The sequence below is a fragment of the Gorilla gorilla genome, chromosome 22 (assembly GCF_029281585.2).
Source record: "Gorilla gorilla gorilla isolate KB3781 chromosome 22, NHGRI_mGorGor1-v2.1_pri, whole genome shotgun sequence".
In the NCBI taxonomy this organism is placed as follows: Eukaryota; Metazoa; Chordata; class Mammalia; order Primates; family Hominidae; genus Gorilla; species Gorilla gorilla.
This window is the reverse complement of record NC_073246.2, coordinates 28,073,712-28,088,907: the sequence shown is the minus strand read 5'-3', so window position 1 is coordinate 28,088,907 and position 15,196 is coordinate 28,073,712. Positions and strand designations below refer to the sequence as shown.

General features: G+C 44.4%; 1 protein-coding gene and 2 long non-coding RNA genes across 11 annotated transcripts in view; 1 reads left to right on the top strand and 2 right to left on the bottom strand.

Annotated features, from left to right (window-relative positions):
* LOC115931845 (uncharacterized) overlaps positions 1 to 8,819 on the bottom strand; it is a 211,971-nt gene extending 203,152 nt beyond the window's left edge. For all 4 annotated transcript variants that reach the window (XR_008674828.2, XR_008674826.2, XR_008674827.2 and 1 more), the window contains exon 1: positions 8,731 to 8,819. This is a non-coding gene — a long non-coding RNA (uncharacterized lncRNA). The remainder of the gene's footprint in view (positions 1 to 8,730) is intronic.
* LOC129529338 (uncharacterized) lies at positions 3,961 to 5,428 on the bottom strand. The gene is made up of 2 exons (XR_008674832.2): positions 4,666 to 5,428; positions 3,961 to 4,164 (listed from the first exon to the last, which is right to left on the bottom strand). It is a non-coding gene; the product is annotated as an uncharacterized lncRNA (long non-coding RNA).
* A 101-nt stretch (positions 8,820 to 8,920) lies between the features above and the next one.
* APP (amyloid beta precursor protein) overlaps positions 8,921 to 15,196 on the top strand; it is a 284,040-nt gene continuing 277,764 nt past the window's right edge. For 2 of the 6 annotated variants that reach the window (XM_004062638.5, XM_004062635.5), the window contains exon 1: positions 8,938 to 9,218. In XM_004062638.5, coding sequence (XP_004062686.1) covers positions 9,162 to 9,218 — 57 coding nt within the window. In that variant the 5' untranslated portion in view covers positions 8,938 to 9,161. Of the gene's footprint in view, positions 9,219 to 15,196 lie in introns of all 6 variants that reach the window. The other 4 variants (XM_004062633.5, XM_004062636.5, XM_004062637.5 and 1 more) reach the window with 4 other exon arrangements.

The following is a 15,196-nucleotide window of genomic DNA, read 5'->3' as shown; positions in this document are numbered from 1 at the left end:
CTAGAAATGTTAAAATGTCAGATCATGATTGGGAAATCTGTAGTGACTAGTTGCCCACTGCTGCCTATTCCACCTGACCTAAATTCCTCAGGTCTTCTAACATTAAGACCTCTTCCTGGCCGGGTGTGCTGGCTCATGCCTGTAATTCCAACACTTTAGGCGGCTGAGGCAGGCAGATCACTTGAGGTCAAGAGTTCAAGACCAGCCTGGCCAACATGGTGAAGCCCTGTCTCTACTAAAAAATACAAAAATTAGCCGGACGTAGTGGTGCGTGCCTGTAATCCCAGCTACTCGGGAGGCTGAGGCAGGAGAATCACTTGAACCCGGGGCAGCGGGGGAGGTTACAGTGAGTGGAGATCAAACCACCGCACTCCAGCCCAGGTGACAGAGCGAGAGTCAGTCTCAAAAAAAAAAAAAAAAAAAAAAAACACCTCTTCCTATAGCTAATTCCCACTTACCACCCCCATCATGAACACTCTTGATGTATTTACATGCTTTCTCCTTCGAACATCCTCCTTTTCTTCTTTCTTAATGGTTGTTATCAAATACCCTGATAAAAAACAAAAACAAAAAACCTCCTCTGAAGGTCCCTTATTCACCCTTCCAACGCTACAGGTCTGTAACTCTCATTTTCTTCTTAAAAAATTTTTATTTTTTTAATTTATTTTTTTTTTTTTTTCAGATGGAGTCTTGCTCTGTCGCCAGGCTGGAGTGCAGTGACACGATCTCGGCTCACTGCAACCTCCACTTCCCAGGTTCAAGCAATTCTCCTGCCTCAGCCTCCTGAGTTGCTGGGATTACAGGTGCCTACCACCACGCCTGACCTCAAGTAACCCACCCACCTCGACCTCCCAAAGTGCTGAGAATACAGGTGTGAGCCATCATGCCTGGCCAAAATTTTTAAATTTTAAAAAATATATTTTATTTTTTGTAGAGACAGGGTCTCATTTTGTGCCCAAACTGGTCTTGAACTCCTAGGCTCAAGTGATCCTCCTGCCTTGGCCTCCCAAAATGCTGGGATTATAGGCACAAGCCACCAGGCCTGATCCTTACTTTTCTTCTGATGAATTCACATATATGTGCACAAATACTTTACACACTAAATTGTATTTACTGATGTACTTTTTTTCACTGTGCCTTTTCTTTTTCTTGCCCAGCTATTTTTCTCATATAAACATTAGCTCCTTAATGGGAGCAAATGAACCAGTTTTTTTTAATTCCCACCCAAAGTGAGAATATGAAAATTTTTTATTGATCCACCAATACTGAACACTTTCATTTCTAATAGTTATATTTAACTGAATAAATTACACATGGGATAAAAATATTATTTAAGGGATAAAGTTGTATTTTGAATGATTATGGTGCTTTTGTGAATTTATCATCCAAAAGACCATCGTGATGGCTAAATAATAGAAAGGAGAGCTTTATTGGCAATATCAGTTTGCAAACCCGGAAGACATAGTCTTCGGTGTATGCTGAATGTGGTCTCTCCTCAAAAGAGGGGAAGGACAGTTGGGTTTCATGCCTCACAGGGTCTGTTTCACACAGTGGAGTCATACATATTCAGCAGGTTTGGAGGAAAAGATATACATATTTATGAGGGGAACTGAGTGCATGTGCAATGGGTAAATATGTATGTGACATCCCATGTACACTTTGGGGCAGGGTTTTAGTGTTAAAATGAGGTAAAATTTGGCTCTTTACATCAAAAGGTGAACTACAGGACCCAAAGACAGTTTGTGCACAGCCTCTAATAAACTGGCTGAAACTGGCTTAAGGTCTGCAATTGCTTATCAGAAAAGAATGTTGGTAAGGCTGGTCCTCATTCCGATTAGAGTTGTCGTGGTCTGGGTTGTAAATCACAGGATGGGTCTGACAGTTCCTATTATTAGGGAGTTTAGAGCCATAGAAATTGAGAAATTGGTCATGCCAGCCAGTCCCCGAACCCTGACCCTGTAGGTAACTTTGTTTCCTTAACCTTACAGTCCATCTTAGGTGATAAAGGGGTGTCTGTTTTGGTATCTCAGATCACTAATTGTTGGTTGGTGTGTGTGTTCTTTTCATCATTCAGGATGTTGTTTCTTTAGGGAATGTGAACCTGAATTCTCAAGGCTTGTCAGACTGTAATGTTCCCATTCATTTTAGGTTTAGCTCACGCTTCTCTAGCCACAGCCTTCACTTGGATTTTAAAAGTCGAATTACTCATCAAAGTCTCTAGGACACGAAAGACAATCCTTAGGTATGATTTGACCAGTAAAAAAGAGATCCAGCTGCCTTGAAGCATAAGCTCCCCTCAGCTCCAATGTCTATCACTAATATTCAGTGTGGCAAGGATCCCAGGCCACAGAGCTGTGGCTTCCTGCAGCTGCTCTGGGGAGTGACCCTCTTGGAGCATGTGATGTGGTCTTCCATTGTGCAGGACCAGCCCAGTGGCATCCTTTCAACACCTCTGGCAAGCAGCCTTTCCAAGCACGGTGCGGTCTGAAAACAGGAGGCATATCTTTCACATCCTAGGCACACGCCCTAGGGAGTAGTCAGGGTTTTGTCTAGTTCTCAGCAAACTAGCTACAGCTCCATCCCTTACTCCCACACTCAAGAGAGATACTAGAATACAACTGAGAGTAGCCTGATATGATGCTAACCTTGAGTTGCTTTTATTTAAATTAAAATAAGAGTAAATCAACCAGGCACAGTGGCTCATGCCTATAATCCCCGCATTTTAGGAGATCAAGGAGGGTGGATCACGAGCTCAGGAGTTTAAGACCAACCTGGATAACATGGCAAGACCCCATCTCTACAAAAAGTACACAAATTAGCTGGACATGGTAGTGCGCACCTGTAGCCCCAGCTACTCTGGAGGCCGAGGTGACGGATCACTTGAGCCCAGGAGGTAGAGGTTGCAGTGAGCTGAGATTGTGCCACTGTTATTAATTAAATAATTAATTAAATTAATAAATCGTGCCACTTTATTTATTAAATAAATAAAACAAGAGTAAATCACTCACAAATTTGGAGCTTTTATTAGCAAAACATTACTTAGGAAATCTAAATAAATAACACGGGGTTGACAGCCATTGTTCTAACTGGCAGCCCCTGGCAAGCTCAAAGCCAGGATTATGCTGGTCACTTAAGTGACAGCTATTGCGAATTGTTGTTCTCTCAAGAAAAAAGAACCGATTTCTATGGTAAACCAGGCACTGTGCTGGGTGCCTTTACAATTCATCACCACACCACCTAATGAAAGGAGCATTCTTCAGAAACTGTAGCGCTCAGGCTTTCTCAAGGCCTGAGTTCTTTTCCACCAGAGCATATTGTTGCCCTATTATCCAAAGTTCTCTAAGGAAGAGAACTGACGTAAGACCCACATGGCTCCATTAAATCTTCTGGCTACTTGATTGATTTTCATACTCCCTACCTCTGGGGTTGGTATGTACTATCTATTTCTTTCTCCTCTCATTCTTCCTTTTTATTCCATAAAATACAGGAATATTCTTGTACATTAGTCCTTGCGGCAACCTTGGAATTACTACATTCCTCAAACAAGTTATGGAAGCCAGCTGCCAATATTGGTCCCTGGTGAAACAGTGAATTCTGTTGTTCCATAGAGTTACTACTGAAATACCTAAGCCATTTTGTAAAATATAATTTAGTTGATCTGAAGGCTGTCTCTAAAGCAGTTTTATGTAGTGAGTACAGAGAAGAACTAATTTCAAGAGTATTTTATTGTTTAAAAAAATGTAAACATTTTATGGATGCACTAGTGAAGTAAAGACCAATAAATGAAGCAGTAACTTTAATAAAAGGGTAAGTAAAATGTCACATCCTCTGCCTATATTCAGGTCTGTTAGGTATGTGTAGTTAAATGTAGGTAAGTTAGTTGATAATTATTTATTTAAGCATTTCTTTATGTCTACTCATTAAAAAGAAAAAAAAGATGAAAAGAATGTTACTATGTGAAAAACTGCCCATCACTGGGGAAAAGAATTTTATTATGCAAAGCTTCAATGCTATTTACAGTTTAGACTTTTGTAGATATTGAAGGCTGACATTGAGATAAAGAAGTTAATCATGTCCTTCTGTCTTGGAGAAGGTAGAAAGAGATGAGAATGAATACAATTCAGGATCTACTTCTGGTCTTTGATGAGGAGTTAGCACACGGTTCTGGGAGGAAATATAGGTTAAGAGGCATGTGAAACTCTCAAATACGTCACTGCGTCTGCCAACGTACATGATACCCAGCAAGCTCACATCTTCATGGAAAGCATGGTAATTCCCAACACTACCGGAAGTCTAGAGTGGCTAAGTAATCCATATATTCAACCAGGAAGCAGCTAAAGAAATATTCTAATTACCTAGGAAGGTTTCTGATTTCAAAAGGACATGAATAAAAAGTAGAAGGAATCCACTCCCAAGGACGGACATCAGAGTAGCTTAAAATGTGAGAATATTTTAGGGGAATTTTAGAGGTTTGGTTATAGACTTACGTTCCCCCAAAATTCATATGTTGAAGCCCTAACCCCCAGTACCTTAGAACATGACTGTATTTGGGTAGGGCCTTTGAAGAGCTAATTAAATTAAGGCCACTGGGGTGGGCCCTAATATAATCTGACTGGTATTCTTGTAAGAGGAGGAGATTAGGACACACAGAAATACCAGAGGTACCTGTGCAGAGGAAAGAACGTGTGAGGACTTAGCAAGGGTGCAGCCATCTGCAAGCCAAGGAGACCTCTGAGGATTCCAATCCTATCTGCATCTTGATCTTAGACTTTTCTGGAACTGTGAGAAAATAAATTTCTTGGTTTAAGCCACCCAGTCTGTGATATTTTGTTATGGCAGCTCTAGTAAACTAATACAGATTTTAAATGTCATTAAATGTCAATGTTTAAGCTTTGACAAAATTTTCTAAAGGAAAGTATAAAAGGTCATTTTCTTTCTTTTCAGAGCCTGATGATTGCGGGAGGGGTAAGCCAGATGCACGGGGATCATGATGCAATGCTGATGCAGGACGGACAGAAAGTAGATCTCTTCCATTTCTATTTTTTTTTTTTTTCTGTTGAGTTGAATGATCTTCAAACTGAAAATGAAAGAAAGGTCACTGGAAATAAAGGCCAAAGATGAGTGACACGATTATAGAATAAGTCTTAGCTGTTCTAAAGAAGGACGTATTATGTACCCCCACTCCCAAATTCATATGTTGAAGTCCTAACCCGACAGTGTCTCAAAATGTGACCATATTTGCAGATAGGGTCAAAGATGTAATTAAGGTTAAATGAGGTCATTAGCATGGATCCTAACCCAATATCTGGTGTCCTTATAACAAGAGGAGATTAGGGCACAGTAAGACACAGAGGGAAGACCATGTGAGAATACAGGGAGAAGGTGGCCATCTGCAAGCCAAGGAGAGAGGCCTCAGAAGTAACCAACTCAGCCAACACCTCGATTTCAGACTTCCAGCCTCCTGAAATGTGAGGAAATACATTTCTGGTGTTTGATCCATCCAGTCTATGGTAAGTTATGGCAGCCCTGCAGGGTTCATCTGGCTCAGACTTAACGATTGCTTTTGGTGATATTTATGGGGCACAAATAACAGCCTAAACACAAGACGACAGAAACGCAGCCCAGCAGACTATGCATAAAATAGAAATGGGGTATCTGGACCAATTGGAGTCTGCAGTGGGATGCGGTTACTAAAACAGTCAAATGCAACATGAGGCTCCAGGCAGAGTGGTGGGCAACACCTCCCATGTTGCAGCAGTCAGAGCACACTTCGAGTACTGTAAAAAGACACAGACAAGCCAGAACCACATTTAGAGAATGGCCAAGGCGTGGAAGGAACCAGAAACCATGCCATTATGCAACTGTTGAAGGAAGTGCCTGTTTTACCTTGTGAAGAGAAGACTCTAGAGGAAGAAGTAGCATGAAAACCGCTGGCAAATTTGTAAAGATCTGAAGTGTGGAAAAGAATTATTCTGCTTGGTCACTGGGGATACAAGGATATCTGAGTGGGAGTTTAAAGGCGGGGGATGTGAGCTTTAAATGGGATAAGAACATTCTAGTAACCAGAAATGCCCAAAGATAGAATGCACAGTCTGGAGAGCCAGTGAATATCTCACAAATGGAGACACTTGAAACTAGGATGGGGATGCTGTTGTAGGAATTCCAGCAGACAAGTGGTTGTTGGTTCCTTCCCCAACTTTGTAGGGTTATAACTAGGGATGTTCCTGCATTTTCTGCTTGGAGGATCTGCAAGATACCTCAGGGCAGGAAATAGCATTAAATGCAGAACAGAGCTACTGGCTGAAAAGCAAAAAGCCATCAGGATCTCTGAGTAGTGAAGGAACCAGAGAACATGCAGGCAATGTCCATCATTCTGACGCAATCAGCAGCATAATCATCTTCCCCCAGGAACATCTTGACCAGGGAATGTGTCAGTGTGGTGAATTTCAACAGTGGAAAGAGAAAATGCTAAATCTAAGAACTTTAATTTTTATAGATTATGATCTCATCTCTACAATTTTGAATTTCATGCTCAATAAAAGTCCCTTATTCTTTTTTTTTTTTTTTTTTTTTGAGACGGAGTCTCGCTCTGTCGCCCAGGCTGGAGTGCAGTGGTGCGATCTCGGCTCACTGCAAGCTCAGCCTCCCGGGTTCACGCCATTCTCCTGCCTCAGCCTCCCCAGTAGCTGGGACTACAGGCGCCCGCCACGACGCCCGGCTAATTTTTTGTATTTGTAGTAGAGACAGGGTTTCACCGTGTTAGCCAGGATGGTGTTGATCTCCTGACCTCGTGATCCGCCCGCCTCAGCCTCCCAAAGAAAAGTCCCTCACTCTTAAAGTTGCCTCCTCCTTCCCAGGGCTGGCTTCATGGGCATGCAACCCTGGAGAGTCTCACAGGCCCTGCGGTGGGAGGAGCCCCATGCTTGGTTTAACGCTCTGCCATTGCCATCTTAAAATTCGTAATTTAATTTTTTTTCTTTTTTTTTGAGGTGGAGTCTCGCTCTGTCGCCCAGGCTGGAGTGCAATGGCACAATCTTGGCTCACTGCAACCTCCGCCTCCCAGGTTCAAGCGATTCTCCTGCCTCAGCCTCTGGAGTAGCTGGGATTACAGGCATGAGTAACCACGCTCGGCTAATTTTTGCATTTTTAGTAGAGATGGGGGTTTCACCATGTTGGCCAGGCTGGTCTAGAACTCCTGACCTCAGGTGATCTGCCCACCTGGGCCTCCTAAAGTGCTGGGATTACATGCATGAGCCACCAGGCCCGGCCTTAAAATTCTTAATAATGTAACAAAGGGTCTCACGTTTGCATTTTGCAGTGGACTCTGCAAGATTCGTAGCTCTGGACCACGTTTCTCTTTGCATTCAGATACCTTCTTTTTTGCCTTATTTGCTCATGCAGACCCGGAACAAATACGGAATTGCGGTGGGTAAATGTGGTGCAGAAAGTGAACAACTGGGTTTGTCCTGTCACTTTAGGCTTTTCCCTGCTGTCCCAACTTCATGTCACTTACTTGCTGTTAGATTTGGGAGTTCATTAGCTTCATTTTCCTGATGTATAAATAGGAATAGTAGTAACAGCCTCTTTGGCTTTTGTAGGAAGTAAATGACATGAAGCGTATAAACAAATACTGCATGACAATAAATATTTGTCCTTATTTGTTGAGGACATCCAAAGGACATTCAGGGGCAAAAGTAATCCAAGAGTCAAGACTGAATGCCTAGTGCGGGAAAAGACACACAAGACAACATTTAGGGGAGCTGGTACAGAAATGACTTCCCAGGAAGGAAGTCTGTACCCCGCTGGCTGAGCCATCCTTCCCGGGCCTAGGCACCCTTGTCAACGCAATGAGCAGGGGAGAGAAGGCAGGCTGCAGTGCAGCCCTCAGAAGGGCCAGAGCTCTCCCTGGCTTCAGTCCTTCGCTCCAAGCCCTGTGTGGAGTGGGCTGTGGCTTGGTAACTAAATGCTACTTCAGGTCAAGAGCAGGGGATACATCTGGGCAGTTCTAGAGCATTCTAAACTATCTGGACACTAACTGGACAGTGGACGGTTTGTGTTTAATCCAGGAGAAAGTGGCATGGCAGAAGGTTCATTTCTATAATTCAGGACAGACACAATGAAGAACAAGGGCAGCGTTTGAGGTCAGAAGTCCTCATTTACGGGGGTCGAATACGAATGATCTCTCCTAATTTTTCCTTCTTCCCCAACTCAGACGGATGTAACATCCCTGCTTAACAACAAAAAAAGACCCCCCGCCCCGCAAAATCCACACTGACCACCCCCTTTAACAAAACAAAACCAAAAACAAACAAAAATATAAGAAAGAAAGAAAACCCAAGCCCAGAACCCTGCTTTCAAGAAGAAGTAAATGGGTTGCCCGCTTCTTTGCCAGGTCCTGCGCCTTGCTCCTTTGGTTCGTTCTAAAGATAGAAATTCCAGGTTGCTCGTGGCTGCTTTTGACGTTGGGGGTTAAAAAATGAGGTTTTGCTGTCTCAACAAGCAAAGAAAATCCTATTTCCTATAAGCTTCACTCGTTCTCATTCTCTTCCAGAAACGCCTGCCCCACCTCTCCAAACCGAGAGAAAAAACGAAATGCGGATAAAAACGCACCCTAGCAGCAGTCCTTTATACGACACCCCCGGGAGGCCTGCGGGGTCAGATGATTCAAGCTCACGGGGACGAGCAGGAGCGCTCTCGACTTTTCTAGAGCCTCAGCGTCCTAGGACTCACCTTTCCCTGATCCTGCACCGTCCCTCTCCTGGCCCCAGACTCTCCCTCCCACTGTTCACGAAGCCCAGGTGGGCCGTCGGCCGGGGAGCAGAGGCGGCGCGTGGGGTGCAGGCGGCGCCAAGGGCGCTGCACCTGTGGGCGCGGGGCGCGAGGGCCCCTCCCGGCGCGAGCGGGCGCAGTTCCCCGGCGGCGCCGCTAGGGGTCTCTCTCGGGTGCCGAGCGGGGTGGGCCGGATCAGCTGACTCGCCTGGCTCTGAGCCCCGCCGCCGCGCTCCAGCTCCGTCAGTTTCCTCGGCAGCGGTAGGCGAGAGCACCCGGAGCAGCGTGCGCGGGGGCCCCGGGAGACGGCGGCGGTGGCGGCGCGGGCAGAGCAAGGGCGCGGCGGATCCCACTCGCACAGCAGCGCACTCGGTGCCCCGCGCAGGGTCGCGATGCTGCCCGGTTTGTCACTGCTCCTGCTGGCCGCCTGGACGGCTCGGGCGCTGGAGGTGGGTGCCGCGCCTCGGAAGGCGGGGGGAGGCTGCACGGTGGGGACGCGATACCCCCCAAGACCTTAACCCAAGTCTTTAATGCAGAGAAGCCGGGGGTCCGTCAAGGGGACCCCTCTCCTCTCCGCCCCCGCTTGCGGACGTCCAGCGCATCCCCGCTTTCGGCCCAGCCCTGCCCCAGGGAGTCGCGCTCCGGCCCGCGGAGAGGGAGTGGGCGAGGCGCTGGTCTCCCTGGTTCCGCGCCAGCCCGGGGCGAGAAGGGTAGGGGGCGACCCTGAGCCCAGACCCCGACTTAGTCCCTGCCTTGGAAGCGGGGGTCGGGGGAGGCGAGAGACATTCAGACAGGGGGGAAGGGGGAAGGGGGAAGGAGCACGTGGGGAAAACCGAAAACGCAGCGTCCCTGAAGCCAGTCCTCCGCTCTTGAATCGTTGCCCTTTCCTTTCTCTTGGGCCCTGGGGAGGAGGAGGAGGAGTCGGGACAGCCCAGGAAGCTAGGAGCCCCTCGCTTTTCCCTGCGTTCTCCGCCTCGTTTCACCTTCCTCTCACCCCCATCCCCCTTCCTTGCTCCAACCTCCTTTCGCGGCTGCTGGCGGCGGCTGCCTGGGTGCGACCCTAGCCCGAGCCGGCGTCGGGGTCGCGCACCGCCTTCCACAGGCAAACTTTGTGCATTTCCGCGTCTCCCTTTTGTGTAACTTGCGAGAAATGGGAGGGGTCGGAGACCCATAGCCACCCCGCGCCTTCCCCAAGCCTGGACGTCCCGGGAGTTCGCTCGCACCCTAAGCTTCTGTCTGAGAGGCAGAAGGTCCGCGGGAACAAAAGCCGCGACACCCCGCCCTCGCCGTGGGCCGAGCCGCGTTAGTCTCAGTGCGCCACCGAGGCTCCCGCCCGGCTCCCTTCCCGGCGCTGCGCGTCCGCCTGGGAGGGGGCAGAGACGCTGCCGGGGCCTCTGGCGGAGCCTCGGGGCCCCTCTGCTTCCCACCCTCGGATCACCTCCGAGGCTTAATTCTGTGCTGGGCTGTAAAGTCCTTGGCGGGGAGGAAATAAGGCGGAGAGTGGGATGTGCGTCTGGAAAGGGCAGTGGCGGATGGTGGGGAGGCACGGGCTCTGTCCTGTGCATCCAAGGAGGCGTTTGTCTGATTAAGGCGCGGCCTCTTCCCTGGCAGCTCTGGGGACTCTGGTTTAGTTCCTCTGGGGGCACAGGATGCTGGGGAGGGTCCGAAGGGTCTTTTTTTTAGGGTGCAAATAAAAGGATCGAATTGAGTGAAGATTAAGACGGAGAAGATGGCGCCTCTGCAGTGCAGCAAAGAAAAGCTGTGTGGAGGCTGCAGCCTAGTGAAATCCACCCACCACTAGGTGTATAACAAGTCTTCCCCATTCATCCAACTCTCGAACATTCAGCTAAAGCCCGTGCACAATGACTGTTTTTCTTTACATCTGAAGATGCTTAGAAGTTGCTTGCATGACAGTTGGGCCAGAGGAGGCTGTATTTCACTTCTGTTGGGTTCCTGTTTGGCATCTTAACATTTGCAACCTTCCTTCCCCGTTTTTCCCCTCTTTTCCCCCAGCCTCCTAGTAATTTTCCAAAAGAAAAAAAGCAATTTCCGGACAGATGTTTTCCTGTAATTCCACTGAGGCTGTACAGACTATCACACCATTAGTTTTTTAGTTTCTAATTTGCAAGGTCATTGAACTTTTTTCTCTTCTGATTTTTACCCACAAGTGGCTCAGGAATCACCTTAGGGCTAGTTAAGACAGGTTGTTTTAAGAGTTAAAGAATTTCGTTTTCCATGTTTTAAAAAAATGCACTTAACTAAGAGAATTCTGATTTCTCTCATGACTTACTTACATTTATTTGTAGAATTATTCCAGTTTTCCCGAATGGTCTTACTACAGGTTAAAAACCATACATTTAAGGAATTAAAAGCATATGATAACCGTATTTTTGAAGCTTTTGTCAAAACTTAAATATGTAACTTTGTTGAGCAATATTTCCTTCTGTATAAAAAGAGGACGCATGTAGGCAGATTCGAATTTAGTTTTTGGTCTGTTTAATTGCATTAATTTGCTCTTTCTGCCATCTTTTGGGACCTTTTCAGTAGCTATTGTTAACTCCTTTAAAGGGTGGAGGTGAGATTCACATTATGCCATTTTGCGAAGTGTTGGTAGAAGGGTAGGTAATTCAGTCTACTGAGGTTTGAGGGTGGTTTATCTGGTTCTCTCTGTGTCCACTGAAAAGATGTAATTACGAGTTGACTGTCTTTTATAGAGCTTAGAAAATAGGTCTGCAGGTGGCTGTGGAAAAGAAATGAATAAGGGCAATGATAATGGGGCCTTGGCTATGGGGGAAACATGGTTATTATCTGGGTTGATGATTTTGGCTGGTATGTTGATAGAGGTGTGAGTTTAACAAACCCTAATCTATATGATGTTTCACTACCCTAATATTTATTTATTTATTTATTTTTAAATCTAGTTTCCTCTTAAGTTTTATTTCCCTCTGTTGAGGGTTTAACCTAGTCACAATCATCTTACCTTTGTGGTAGTGCTAATTTATAGTTTATGGAAACCTGCTGCTACTGACTAGTAGTACCTCCCTAAAGGTAGAAGCCGACACACAGAATAGTAAAGCTCAGGTTTGATGGTGATCTGTAAGGAGTCATGGTTCTTGCTAGTCGATGAGAAACCATGATAACTGGCAGACTGCAGAAGCTTTTCTCTTGTCACCGTAACCAGCAGAGGCTCCTGAACGACATTTGCAAGGCTATTAGTACTGCGGAGAAGTTACTAGATGGAATAATACTGGTCCTGACTGAGGAAATGAAAAGGAACATGCAAGTTCACGAGGTTAAATGAGGAATGGCTGATTAAAAAAGATTAAAAAGAAATAACATGATCAACAATATTGGTTTGAAGGAATGGGAGAGGTTATCTTTATGTTAAGTCTTGTTGCTAGAGGATCTCTATTTTATGTTACTGTTTTTTGCATACTAGAGTCTTCTACAGATATTTGTATGAATGTTGTCAGTCATTCTGGAAATAAGCATAGCTATTACTTGCATTTCACGTGGCCACTAAACTATCAGTGAGAAGTGCATTAAATTCAGTAGAAATGTACATTGTTTCTGCAAATTGTATTACCTTGAGAATCTTACAAAGCATCTTTCATTAATACATTTCTTTTAAAATCTCTTATCAATTACAAATGTAAAGATAAACCTGTACAGATGCATTTTAAATTTAAAGCTTCCAGAATGTAAGGTTTAGTTTGACTGCATACCTCATTACCTCCCCTTCCCTCCTCCCTCCCGTTACTCCCAGGAAGTTTGCAGGGTAAATAAAACATGCCCATGATAATAAAACAAAGTGGAATGTACTAAAATACCAAAAGGAAAATACAGATTAGGTATACTGAGTAAATATGTTACAGAGAAAACTTCCTGTATTTAAAAGTAAGGAACAATGGAATGAGATAATAGATAATCCTGGAGCATTTCCTGGTAGTAAATTTCCAGCCAGGTTTATATCCCAGGTCTGGGGATTGGAGGTTAAGTTTCTGCATATACAATATTTGTTTACATTCCTCTCTGCCTCTACCAGACAGACAGACAGACACACACACACACACACACACACACACACCTCTGTCTCTTTCTCTCTCTCTCTCTTTCTCTCTCTCTCACTTGAGTGACAGATGCTGGTGCAGGGTATTCTCAACAGGAGCAGGGAATTCGAAATAAGGAGTTGAGAGGTCAAAGGTAAGGGGCTGAATGCAGGACCAGAGAGCTTCAGTAGCATCTTGATGGGCAGAGTATGAGATGAACAGAGTGATTCTCTGAGTGGCAACGAGGAGGATAGGGAAAAATCACATTTTCTGTTGGTGTTTTGTTTTTGTCTGGTGGTTTTCAACCTCTCTCTGTTTCACTTGACTATGCTAGATTATGAAATCTTTTTTTTTTTCTTTTTTTAATTTAAAGATCTCAACTGGCTTTGTTGTGATTCTACATTCAGGCAACACTATTCTGTAAAACAGTATAAATGTTCCGATGAGTTGAACAGAGGAGATTGGCTTTGTAGACAGAAAAGGGCTGAAGAAAACAAACAAAAAAATCTTTTCCTTTTCATAGTGAGAGCTCAGATGCAAATGTATGGAGTGGGGATGGATGGGAAATGCCATCTTTTGCAAACCCTTGGAAACGCTGTCACCCTGTGGGTCTCACAGCCAGTGCACAGATACACCCTCATCTGTACACAGAAGACAGAAGGTGGCAGGGGAAGGAATGAGCACACCCCAGAATGAGTAGCAAGTTTAATCAATAAAATATGTATTTCTTTTTCTATTGTTGTATAAGAAGAAAAGCAGACAGAACTCAAACCCTGAAGCTGATTTTGCAAGTGAAAAGCTTAGTAAAGGGGGAAATGTTATGTAACTATTTCTTCAGTTTAGTGTGGATGGCTTAAGAAATAATCATTACTGTGAGGACACTAGTATTTTTCTTGGAAAAAAAGTTTGGCAAATTTTCCTCTTTAGATTAATCTTGGTTATAGATTATTATTATGCTTGAGTGGTACCTCTTCAGAAGTAGAAATCTAGCAAAAACTGGAGTACAATGATTGCTCTAGGAATAAATTCACATATTTAAATTTAAAAGCCTGGATATGTTCATCAGTTAATAGCTTTATGAAACAGGGATGCTTAGTAGATTAGCTAGCTGAGTATTCAAAGAGGGCCACAGAAGTCTCAGGTTCACATGTATTAAATCTGCTGAAATAGAAACCTAAGAGATCATTTTATTTAGGTTTATTTTGTGTGGCTACATGTTGAAGAAACATGCAATAGAGATTTAGCTTGAACCTTGCGAGACTCACAGTATCTTACGAAAGAAGATAGTTAAAATGGGGAAGATGAGAGGTTTTTAAAAATGTCACCTCTGTAGAAAGAACCAGAGTTGTTCTCAATTTATAATGTTGAATTTGATGCCAGGCATGATGTTAGGCCAATAACACTGAGTCATTGAGTGTTTCTCAGGTATGCAGAGAAGGCAGCATTGCACACTAATCAGGAGAGTTTAGACCAGGGCAGGAATGCATGGGCATAAATTCTGTCTGTCTCTTTTGAGCTAGTGACCATGGGCAAGTTTCTGTGCCTCAGTTTTTTCCTTTGTAAAATGGGATGAGTACTTCTAGTTATTGAGGATCGAATTAATATCTATGTTAAATGCTTGAAACAGTGTGTGAGTTAATATATATGTAACCTGATGGCATAGCATAAGCACTGTGTGTTAGTTGCTGCTATGTATGGTGATGATGTTGATGTACAATGGGTATATGTAAGTTTCCTGCATAGTTGAAAGTTAAAAATCTATATGAAGTTTCACTTATTGACAAATTACTTATTGGCCAATTAAGACTATTGCAGGAAATTGGCAGATTGTTGTCTATGAGTTTGATCTAAATTTAAAAAGCACATGGTATCTCAGATACAATTTTTAGAATACATGTTATAAAATTTCATTTATTAAATATGTATTGTGTATTTCAGTTGGTTTTTTGAAAAATGAAAATAATTCATGCTCATTGAAAAATTTAAAACAGTACAGAAATGTGCAAAAAGCATGAGCATTTTTTACACAAATGGGAAATACCTAGTTTTTTTTTTTCTTTTTTTCCACATAACATGGATGTAGACCTTTTTTTTTTGAGACAGAATCTCCCTCTGTCACCCAGGCTGGAGTGCAGTGGCGCGATCTCGGCTCACTGCAACCTCCGCCTCCTGGGTTCAAGCGATTCTCCTGCCTCAGCCTCCTGAGTAGCTGGGACTATAGGCACTCGCCAACATGCCCAGCTAATTTTTGTATTTTTTAAGTAGAGATGGGGTTTCACCATGTTGGCCAGGCTGGTCTCAAACTCCTGACCTCAAGTGATCTGCCCACCTCGGCCTCCCAGAGACCTATTTTTTAATGTTGTACACACTGGCAGCTT